General features: G+C 53.0%; 1 protein-coding gene across 2 annotated transcripts; it reads left to right on the forward strand.

Annotated features, from left to right (window-relative positions):
• Positions 1-685: 685 nt before the first annotated feature.
• KRT78 (keratin 78) lies at positions 686-8739 on the forward strand. 2 transcript variants are annotated; one of them, XM_061415981.1, is made up of 9 exons: positions 686-1122; positions 1488-1702; positions 2750-2810; positions 3493-3588; positions 4396-4560; positions 4917-5042; positions 7325-7545; positions 7794-7828; positions 7907-8739. In XM_061415981.1, exons 1-9 carry the CDS (start codon positions 757-759, stop codon positions 8230-8232), a joined length of 1611 nt encoding a protein of 536 aa, XP_061271965.1. In that variant the 5' UTR covers positions 686-756; the 3' UTR covers positions 8233-8739. The 2 variants fall into 2 exon arrangements, with proteins under 2 accessions (XP_061271965.1, XP_061271967.1); XM_061415983.1 differs by having other exon boundaries at positions 688-1122; positions 7910-8739.
• The last annotated feature ends 2460 nt before the right edge of the window (positions 8740-11199 follow it).

Below are 11199 nucleotides of genomic sequence, written 5' to 3' on the forward strand. Positions count from 1 at the left end.
GCTGTGCGTTTGTGGAAGGGACACGGGCTGGGCTTAGGAATGCTTTATCTGCCGCCATCCCAGGTGGAGAGGCCTGGTTTGAGTAGGGTGGCGCCTTGTCGATGATTACTGGGTTGGGCAAGAGGAGGGACTTGGATACCCTGTTTTTCTGTTTCATTTCCAAATCTTGCAGTGTTTTTGAGCCAGCGATGACAGTAACACCTCTATTAACCTCCTGGCTTCTCCTGTGCTGCAAAGAGCCTTCCTTCTCCTACTCTTGTACATGAATCCTCCTTTGAGAAGTTGTGCTCCCCCGTCCAGCATCTGCAGGGCAGTCAAGTGCTCCATTTGAACCCCCTCCATCTTCTTCTCCCCTTGAACGTGCCTCCCTTCTTACCCATTTCCTCCTCCAGGAAGCCTTCCTTGAATGACCCTCAGTGACTTTGCTCAGGGCCCTCTCTCCCCATCCTCCAGCACTGAAGTCCCAGTCTCTGGCTGCTTCCTGGTCTTCAGAATGTGCCCACACTTCCTGTAGCCTGGGAGCTCAGAGGGCAGGCTCTGGGTCTCTTCCTTAGGCTCTGCACGTACCAGGCATCTATTCCCAGGCGTGTCAGAAGAGGTCAGCTGGAGCCAGTGACAGACACAGTCAGGCCAAGAGCATCTTGCTCTCCAAGGCCCAGCCCAGGCACGGGAGGGGATAAAAGTCTCGTGCCGGGCCTCAGGGCAGGAACTCGCTCTTGACAATCTTTTGCAGCCCTGAGACCTTCAGTCACTGCCATGTCTCTCTCTCCCTGCCGGGCCCGGAGGGGCTTCAGCGCTCGCTCAGCCTGTTCTGCCCAATCAGTGGGCCGAGGCAGGGCTGGCTTCAGCAGCAGGAGCCTCAGTTCCTTTGGGGGTTGCCGAGGAGGCTCTCGTGGAAGGACCTGGGGTTCGTGGGGAAGGCTAGGGGTGCGGCTTGGGGAGGGGAGTGGTGGGCCTGGGCTTTCCCTGTGCCCTCCGGGAGGCATCCAGCAAGTAACCATCAACCAGAGTCTTCTGATCCCACCGAAGATTGAGATCGACCCCCAGTTCCAGGTGGTTCGGACTCAGGAGACCCAACAGATCAGAGTCCTCAACAACCAGTTTGCTTCTTTCATTGACAAGGTAAGGGTCCACTCAGCTAAGCCCCTGTCTCTGGGCCTGCCTCCGAGGAACTGTTTTCGATGGACTTGGGAATGGGGCAGTCTAGCCTCCTACTCCTTTTCTGATCACTTCTACAGCAAGGAAGTCCCTCTTGTGGTCTAACTGGAGTCTCTCTGGTTATGCTGAGGCTATGTTTAATTGGTGTTTTGAAATTCCCTTTATAGAAATGTCATTATAATTCATTGAGTGTGTGGGCAAATATTTATCAAAGGCCTCAAAGGCTCCAGGCTGGCCAGAGGGTTGCTCAGGCTAGAGAGTTGTCCCGGAGGCTGTGCCCAGGCAGGCAGCCTGGCAGGAGCCTCAGGAACTCTCTGCTTGTGCGGCAGGTGCGGTTCCTGGAGCAGCAGAACAAGGTCCTGGAGACCAAGTGGCACTTGCTGCAGCAGCAGGGGTTGAGTGACAGACCCCAGGGCCTGGAGTCTTTCTTCGAGGCCTATCTGGTCCGGCTCAGGACACAGCTGGAGCAGCTGCAGAAGGAACGAGGGTCTCTGGACGCCGAGCTGAAGTCCTGCCAGGGCCAGGAGGAGGAGTATAAAGCTAAGTATGTGAACCACAGCATCCCCATGGGGCCTGGTGGCAGCTGGGAGGGCTTGAATCAGGCTGTCTGCTGGAAGCTGTCCTTCCTCTGAGCTCCCGGAATCACAGGATAGGCCTCCCCTCTGGGCCCTCTGCATCCCTACTCTCTCTGATTCTCAGGGGGCCCCATCTGCTGCAGGTAAGAGGCCCCCCAGCCCCTGATATCCAGGACTGGAGAGCCTCGATTCTAGCAGGCCCTGACTATGAGGGCCACGTTTCTGGTCAAGGTGGGGAGGGGCTTATTTAAAGAATGTTCCTGTGGGTTTTTTTCTTGAGAAATTCCTGTTGAGCAGGCTGTGGGCTAAAGTGACTCAGATATCCTCTGGTCTCAGAGGGAGAAGGGAATGCACTTAGTGGGACCACCCCTGGGCCTGTGCATGATTCACGGCTGGCTGCAGTTCTGGGTTCCCCACGAGGTCACCTGGTGGCACGGGGAGAGCCCTGAAGCCACAGAAGGCTCAGGTTTGGTGACTGTGAGCAAGGAAAGCTGTGTGGCCTTGAGCAAAGAATCTCACCTTTCCCAGCTTCAGTTTCCAATATCTGTAGATGGGGATAATGCCTTTCTTGTGTTCCAGAGCCACTGGGAGGTTGGCTCCAGGGTCCAGGGGGGAGGGTGGGTCCTAGAAAGACTGGGGCCAGGAGACCTGGATTTTAGATCTGCATGGGCCACCTAATTATCTATAACCTGGGCACATCTTATAATCTCTCTGATAAAATCCAAAATGCCTGCTTCAGATGATGATTGTGCGTGGTAAGTGAGAAGTGTTTGAAAGTGCCTTCCAGACGTGAAGCTAAGTGACCCGATGTCATAGTGAACCTGGGCCGAGAGAGTGAAGAGGGACATAGGACGTGACAGACCTTCCTGACGGAAGAATAGAGGTGCAGCCTGGTGGAGGGTCCTGCTTTGGAGCATCTAAAGCAGAGTGACCTTCTCTTGGACACTGTGCTAGGAGAGAGTCCTGGGCTCTGATGCCAGCACCCTGGGCAGCGTCTTTCTGTGCTTACTTGGCAGATATGAGCATGAGGCCAACAGGCGTGCCACGCTGGAGAATGACTTTGTGGTCCTCAAAAAGGTGAGTGGGTTCAACTGCTCTACCTGAATCCTTTTTTAAAAAAAATTTATTTACTAAGCTGCACTGGGTCTTAATTGCGGCATGGGGGATATTTAGCTGTGGCAGGCAAACTCTTAGTTGTGGCATGTGGAATCTAGTTCCCTCATGAGGGATTGAACCCCAGCCCCCTGCTTTGGGAGCATGGAGTCTTAGCCACTGAACCACCAGGGAAGTCCCTCTACTTGAATCCTGAGCCATTCATTGTGCACAGAATCTGGGCTGCGAGAGCCGTGTGTGTGTGTGTGTGTGTGTGTGTGTGTGTGTGAGGCGGATTCTCACGCACGACATGCTGACACATGTCTACATGGGGAAGTGGAACATACACACAGATACAGGGACCCTTGGAAAGATCTGATTGAGGGACTATGGGATTAGCTCTGGGAGTCACTGTGGGAGAGAGTGGGGACGGAGTGGAAGAAGCCGAACTGGTTGGGATGAATTAGGGAAGGCTTCCTGAAGGCGGTGTGGGTCAGTGTCAAACAAAAGACAGAGCAGGGCAAGGCGGGGCTGAAAGAGGAAGGAATGGGAGCCGGAGAGGGCCGTGGGTGTGTGTGCTGGGCAGTGTGTGAACACAACTCCTGGGTCAGAGTGGGAGCCCCAAAGAGGGAGTGGGGGTACATTGTTTTTGTCTTTCTGTCCCTAGGATGCAGACGGGGTTCTCCTGAGCAAAATGGAGATGGAAAGCAAGGTGGAGGATCTGAAAGAGTACATCTGCTTCCTGAAGCATCTCTATGAAGAAGTGAGGATTCTCCAGGGGCAGAAGTGATGGTCTGCCTAGGGCAGGCGGGATGAGGGAGGGGACAGCACAGGCAGGCTCCCTGTGGCCACAGCATAGTGGGAGTGGCCGGGAGGTGAAGCCTGCTTAGGGTGCCTTAAACACTGGTCATTCAGTCCTGTGACAATTACTGAGAATGTACCAGGTGAATTGCTAGGTATTGAGAATATACCCGTGAATGACAAGACAAAAATCACGAGGCTGGGAGATAATAAACACAATAAGCAGTAGGCCTGGTAAATAAGTAAATTACAAAGCATGTTAGAAAGTGATAAATGCTATGGAAAAAGGAAAACCAGAGCAGGGAGAGGAGGATTGGGAACGTGGAGGGGTAGGGCAGGTGGCAGTTCCAAATAGAGCGGTCAGATGGCCTTATTTAGAAGATGAAATTGGAGTAAAGATCTGACAGAGATGAGGAAGTTAGCCACATGGTGAGGGTGGTGCGAGGGATTCCAGGCAGAGGGAGCCAGGAGCCTACTGGTCTTTAAGGAAATGCAAGGAGGAAGAGGGAGGGGATGTGATAGGAGGTCAGGGAGTGATGTGGGCCAGGTGATGTGGGGCCCTGAGGACATGTTCCTTTGACGTCCAGGAGTCCTCGGACTGCCCTCACTTCCAGATAAGGGGACAGGGCATGCTCAGTGGCAGCCGGCATGGATGAGGGCTGCCTCTGAAGGAGGGGCAGGAAGTCAGGCACTCTGCCCACTTTCCCCGGGGCTCCAAGGGGAAGGGGAGCCAGGAAGCCATGGGACGCTGAGTCAGTCCTGCCCGCAGGAGCTGGGCCAGCTGCAGACCCAGGCCAGTGACATGTCCGTGGTGGTGTCCATGGACAACAACCGCTGCCTGGACTTCAGAGACCTCATTGCCGAGGTCCGAGCCCGGTACGAGGAGATCACCCGGACCAGCAAAGCTGAAGCTGAGATGCTGTACCAGACCAAGGTGCCGGGACTGGGGGGCTAGCACCGAGCTGGGAAAGACTGGGTCTCCCTGCCTGCCCCCGTGGGGCAGTTGTTCACCTCAGTCTGGCTGAGGCAGTTCTGATAACCTGTCTGGAGCACCAGGGCTGGGTGGGTACCATGTTCCCCCTCTCCGGGAGGGAGGCAATGCAGGGAAACCATGGGAGATGAGCCTGGAGTTCCACAACCTCATCCCACCATGTCCTGGTCTCAGCGTTTCACCTGCATTCCGGATGAGGATGTGAGGAGGCAGAGAGCCGGGGCCATGGCCAAAGGTGAGGGTCAAAGGTCAAAGGTGGGGTGCTGTCCACTGACGGTGCCACCTCTGTTCCCCTCCAGTACCGGGAACTTCAGGCATGTGCCCAGCTTCATGGGAACAGCATGAAGGAGACCAAAGTCCAGATCACTCAGCTGCAACAGACAATTAAGAAGCTGCAGAGTCAGATTGAGACCGTCAAGAGTCAGGTAAGGGTCCTGAGCCCCCAAGCCCTCTGTCTTACCACCTTTGTGCAGGCATCACTGTGGGGTTGGTGTGAAACTTTGATAACTTGTTGGAGCTTTGTATAATTTGGGGTTGAGAGCACTTTGAGCCCCATGTCAGAGGTGTTCGGCTCTCCTCCAGGGGATTCTAGATGCACGGGTTCCGCACTGCCAACCCCGGCATAGCCTTCTCACTGCATTCCATGCCCACATGCGCTTGGTGCTTTCGGCTCCTAGGGGAGAGGGTTAATTCATCTCTTTTCTAATCGTTTCTTTTGGCACTTACTCCTCAAGTCCAGCAAGGACTCTAAGGCCGTGCACTGAATTTCCTGGTCCCCCTGTTGGGGAGGGAGAGAACCAGGATCTCAGGGAGCGGGGGACATGGGCAGGATGGTGAGGTGCTGAGGTCCCCTTAGGGTTGGGTGATGCTGCGGATGGGAGGAGTGGGGAGAGGTAGGAGGAAGGATGTCAAGGGCAGGGAGGTGGTTTCCTGCCCCTCTTGGAGACCTTACTTCCAGATGTGAGGATTACAGATTCTTAAGTTTTCAAGTGTCTTTGCTCTCACTTTCCCCAAGCCCAAAGAATCGCTCTTTTGGGATCAACAGAGGGTTGAGAGCTGAGACCAGTCAGAGGGTTTCCTCAAGCACTTCAGCCTGATTCCAAAGTCATGTGTGGCCCGTGCACGTGTGAGCAGGGCACAGATCTTGGAGAAAGTTCTTGGAGTACAGATCATTCAAAGGCCATACTCAGTCTCTAGACGTCCTGACCTGCTCTCCTTTGAAGTGCAAGGCAGGACCTGAGGTGAAGGTGACCAGGTCCTATTACTCAATTTGCTGCCCCTTTGTTTTGCCCATCATTTTGGACTTTTTGCTTTAGAAGCTTGGGGATTCTCTGGGGTGTCTGATAAGATACAGATTCCTGGGCCTCCCACTGGCAACAGGGAATCAGAGTCTCTAAGCGTGGAGCCCAGAAACCTGCTTTCTCAACAAAGCTCACCCAGGTAATGACGAAGCGCATGGAGTCTGAGCCCAGTGGCGAGCGCTTAGGAGAGTCACTATGTGCCCAAGTCTGGGAACCACAGTCCTCCCGTACAGAAAGGTGTCTTTCCTGGGAGAATCCCTCTTGGGGACCCACGCCCTATTACTCCTCCCTTTCATGCACAAGCCTGATGAACAGAGACTAAAGTAAGAGCAGTGGACTGGACCTCAGATGTCCTGGGTTAGGTTCCAGCTCCACCTCTCACCTCCTTTTCAGGGCTCAGTTTCTTCATCAGGAGAATGGAGACATTGTCCCCATCCATGGGGTGCTTTGTGGAAAATGAATAATGAGAGCCTTTAGGGAATGCCTTCCTTCCTGACCCGAATGTGAGGGTAAATCAGCTAGATGGCTGATTAGACAGGGATGCAGTCTTTCCTCTAGGAGTTTTCTATCGGATTGGAGAGGTGAACACAAAGAAAGTGTTTTTCAAATTGAGGCCCATAGTTTGATAGACTCTGACAACATCGGGACAAAGTATTTGAAATGGGGCTATTCTAAAAAACACATGTATAATGACCCATCCAGGACAGGAGGAGCTGTAAGTACTCTGGGAGAGAGAAACTATTTAAGGGATGGTGCTGAGGATTAAGGCTAGGGGAAGAAATACAGCAAATCACTGGGGAAAGTGGCAAAGGAGATGGATACATTTCCTGTGGCTGCTGTGACAAAGTATTACAAACTTGATAGTTTGAAAGAACAGAAAACTGTTCTGTCTGGTCCAGAGGCTGAAGTCTGAACTCGGGTGTCAGCAGCTGTGCCCTCTGAAGGAGCTGGGGGAATCCTTCTTGGTATCTGGTGGCTCCAGGAATTCCTTGTCTGGTGGCTGCCTCACTCTCATCTCTGCCTCCATCTATTTCAGTGTTTGTATCCCCTCATCTTTTTCTTGGACATTGGTCACTGGATTTAGGGCTCACCCTGAATACAGTATGATAGCATCTTGAGATCCTTAACTCATTACATCTGCAAAGACCGTATCTTTCCAAATATGGTCATGTTCTGAAGTTCTTGGTGGACATGATATTTTTGAGGACACTACTTAACCCACTCTAGGACTTAAAGAAGCAGAAGAAGGAACCCTTCCTTTTAGAACGAGAAGAGCTGGGAGTGGCCAAGAATAATTTTGGGCTCATGAAATTATGGTCCATCTCAGCTTTTAAGTTATAGTAGGTACTCTGGGGGCCTGTGCCATGCTGATAGTCACTTTCTCCCTTATCTCCACGCTTTGCTAGAATGCCAGCCTGCAGGTCGCCATTGCTGATGCTGAGCAGCGTGGGGAACTGGCCCTCAAGGATGCTCAGACCAAGCTGGCCGAGCTGGAGGCTGCCCTGAGAACCGCCAAGCAGGACATCGCACGGCTGCTGCATGACTACCAGGAGCTGATGAGTGTAAAGCTGTCCCTGGATATAGAGATTGCCACCTACCGCCGGCTGCTGGAGGGCGAAGAGTGCAGGTGAGGGGCTGGTGAGGGTCCCGGGGATGTGTGATAGGTGGGGGTGGGGGATGCCAGACCAACACAGGATACTGAGAGATTTCTCCACACTCTGAACTGCTGAGGGCCACCCGTTCTGCTGGGAGGGATTTAAAATTGGGGGATTTTATCTGCTCAGAGGGTGCTGCTCCAAGAGGCTGAAAAACACCCCGGGACACATTCTCTGCAGCCTTTCTTAGTGTTTCTTCCTCTTGTCTTTTCTCCCCTAGGATGTCTGGGGAATGCGCCAGCCAGGTCACTATCTGTGAGTATCAGGGGACTTTGGGAGAGGGGTTCCCATGGGGAATCAAGGACTCTGCTGTGACCCTGGCCCTTTTCTCAGCAGCTGTTGGGGGAGGCAGCACCGTCGTGTCTGGAGGAGCAGATGGTGGCCTGGCGGGCACTTGTGGACTTGGAGGTGTGAAAGGCAGCTTTGGGTCTAGGTGCTCCAGCGTTGTGAAGGGAGGCTCCAGCATCGTGAAGGGAGGCTCCAGCATCGTGAAGGGAGGCTCCAGCATTGTGATCGGTGGCTCCAGCATCATCCTGGGCTCTGAGCAGGGCCCCGCTGTGGGCTCTGGCTCTGTGTCCGGCTCTTCCTCCAGCTCCACCAGCCACACTATTCTGAAGAAGACGGTTGAGTCAAGTCTGAAAACGTCTGTCACATACTGAGAGGCCCAGAGGCCACCTACTCACCCCCGCTTTCCTGAGCCCTCTCAGGCCTTCTCATCCTCATCATTCCTGCTTCTGTGCTGCCGACTCTACGTCCACTGCACACAGCCTGAGCCAGCCACAGGGGACTCTGCAGAAGTCAGCGGGTCCTGCCTGCTTGCTGTTCTGAATGCTCGTCCGGGCTAGCCTTGCTCTGCGTACTAATTTGCATCTTACTTGTCTGCTGCCAGCCCCAACCAAGGAGCACAGTGCCCAGCCTCAGCCCACCAGCCAGCCTCGTCCTCCCCTCTCTCTGCAGCCTTCGACCGAGCTGGAAAAACTCCTGATTGGGCTTGGCCAGATTGCCTCTCCATCCCAAGGGAGAGGCTCGAGGCCCACTGACCAGAACCTGAGGGCTGGAACCACGGGCCACACCTTTGCCCTCTTCACCTGCCTCTGGGCCACCATTTCTGTATTTCTGTCCATTTATTTTCTGTGAAATAAAGCAGCACCCAGTTATCCCTGCAATGGGCCTTCCTTTCTTGCTCCCTCCTGCTTCCCCACTCCTTCTCTCCCATAAATTTTTTTGAGTGTCAGGACTAGGGTTGCTCTGGTGAGTAAGATCAGCCCTGTCATGCTCTCCTAATGTGTCTCTCTTACCACTTCTGTCTCCAGTATAACCCCTCCCATTCATGAGAGCCAGACCTTCCTTCTTGGAGCCCTTGGTTTCCAGGGACAGAGCGAGGTTTGGTCCATAAGTCATGTTTGACTCTTGCAACCCCATGGACTGTAGCCTGCCAGGCTCCTCTGTCCATGGGATTTTCCAGGCAAGAATACTGGGGTGGGTTGCCATTTCCTTGTAACTGGCCTTTTACAGCTAATTCACATACCTGGGGTTGGGAGATCAGGATTTGTGCTGAGGTTCTTTTGTGTCCTCTTGCTTCTTCCAGCTTCCTCCCAGTGATGTGCTGGTTCTAGCTCTACCCAGAGTGATAAGCTTGGGTCTTGTTATCTCACTTCCATCTCTTACCTCAGAACTTTAACCTGCCACTTCTCCTGGGCAGGTTAATTCAGCACCGATGCTAAGCCACAGCCTTATACATGTGTTCCAAGGGCATTTAGAGGACAGGCTGCAAGGCAGAGACAAAAGTTCCTTTTGGCAATGTGCAGCTTCTCTGCCACTTCTTCCAGCAATTCTGCTCTGCCCCAGGCTTGCATAGCTCACCTCCCACACGCCCACCCCGCAAAACAAAAACTATGCAGGTACTCAGCTCACTCTCCTCAGAAGGCGATTTATGGAGTATCTACATTGTTTGAGTAAGTCCTGTGGGCATCTCACACTTAAGGGATTCCTTCCAAACCTCCACTATGCTCCCTGTATGCCCTGCATCTCCTCCATCCCCACTGATGTTTTAGTAGCTCTCATAGCTTGCTCCCTAGTTAATTGCCTACAGTAGGCTCTATTCCCAACCAAGGACAGCTCCATTCACCCCCGTTCTTCCTTCTTCCCAAGATTGTGCCCATTTTTCTCTCCCTTGGAAACCTTCCCTAATTCTCCATGTCAAAATGCACCAGACACTTCCTGGCACAGCCTGTTGTGATTCTTGACTCTGTTTCTATATGGTTCTGGTCTGGAACCCAGTTTCCATATTAGTCTGAGACCTCTGGGACCTCTGGGTGATCTGCACCCTGGGTGGGGATCAGCAGCTCAGCTTGTGTCTGGGGTTTGTTGGGGACTTGGGACTGAAACTATGCCCATTTCTCCTTCTTCTTGGTGTTCATCCTGTCTCTGGGCCTGTCTGAACATGACATTGGAAACTTATCCCTCCCTCTTTTTCAGGGAGCTCTGCAGGAAACCGGGAGTGTGGGCATCAGAACCAGGTTCTAGGAGGGTGGGAGAGTCACCTTTTCATCCCCCATCTACCCATAGGCTCCTACACGTCTTCTTTCCTTTTCCTCCTCTCTACCCAGCCAGCTCCCAATTCCATGGCCTGAGCTGCAGGTTCAGTTCAGTTCAGTTCAGTCACTCAGTCATGTCCAGCTCTTTGCGACCCCATGGACTACAGCACACCAGGCCTCCCTGTCTATTACCAACTCTCAGAGTTTACCCAAACTCATGTCCATTGAGTCGGTGATGCCATCCAACCATCTCATCCTCTGTTGCCCCTTCTCCTCCTGCCTTCAGTCTTTCCCAGCATCAGGGTCTAGGTCATACCATTGTTCTCTGCTTTAAGGGGAGGTGAGCCCTTTTCTCAGACCCATAGGTTCTCTCCATCAAAAGTATCTAAGAAGGAGCTTTCCAGCCTTTGCCTTCTGTGAGAGAGACATTAGTGGGTGAGCACATAGTCCTAGAGCTAGACTTCTTGGGCTTGAATCCCGGCTCTGCCCTTTGCTGCTGATGTGACCAGTTCCTTGACCTCTCCTCTCCATGCTTTAGTTACCTCACCTGTGAAAAGACATTCGTGACACTAATACTCAGCTCAAAGGGCTACGGGGGGATGGGAACATTTAGGGTCCTAGAGGGAAATCAATGTACTCGAGATGGTTCAGCTAAATGAACTTTAATGAAAGGAATCCTCACAGAGGTGTGGGTGTGGCTAAGGACACAAACATGGGATGGAAAGTCCAGAGGTGGTTAATGGTGGGAAACCATTGCCACTCCCATCACTCCCCTCTTGCCCTTCTGGCAGGAGTGGCCAAACTCTGATTTGTCCAGGGCACAGAGGTTTTCTGGGGTGTGGGATTTTCAGTGCTAAAGGAGGATGTTCAAGCATATTAGTTGCTCAGTCATGTTTGGTTCTTTGTGACACCATGGGCTATAGCCCTCCAGGCTTCTCTGTCCATGGAGATTCTCCAGGCAAGAATACTGGAGTGGGTTGCCATTCCCTTCTGCAGGGAAACTTCCCAACCCAGGGGTTGAACTGGGGTCTCCTGCATTGCAGGCAAATTCTTTACCATCTGAGCCACTTGGGAAGGGGCTAAAGTGGG

Source organism: Bos javanicus, chromosome 5 (genome assembly GCF_032452875.1).
Source record: "Bos javanicus breed banteng chromosome 5, ARS-OSU_banteng_1.0, whole genome shotgun sequence".
NCBI classification, from domain to species: domain Eukaryota; kingdom Metazoa; phylum Chordata; class Mammalia; order Artiodactyla; family Bovidae; genus Bos; species Bos javanicus.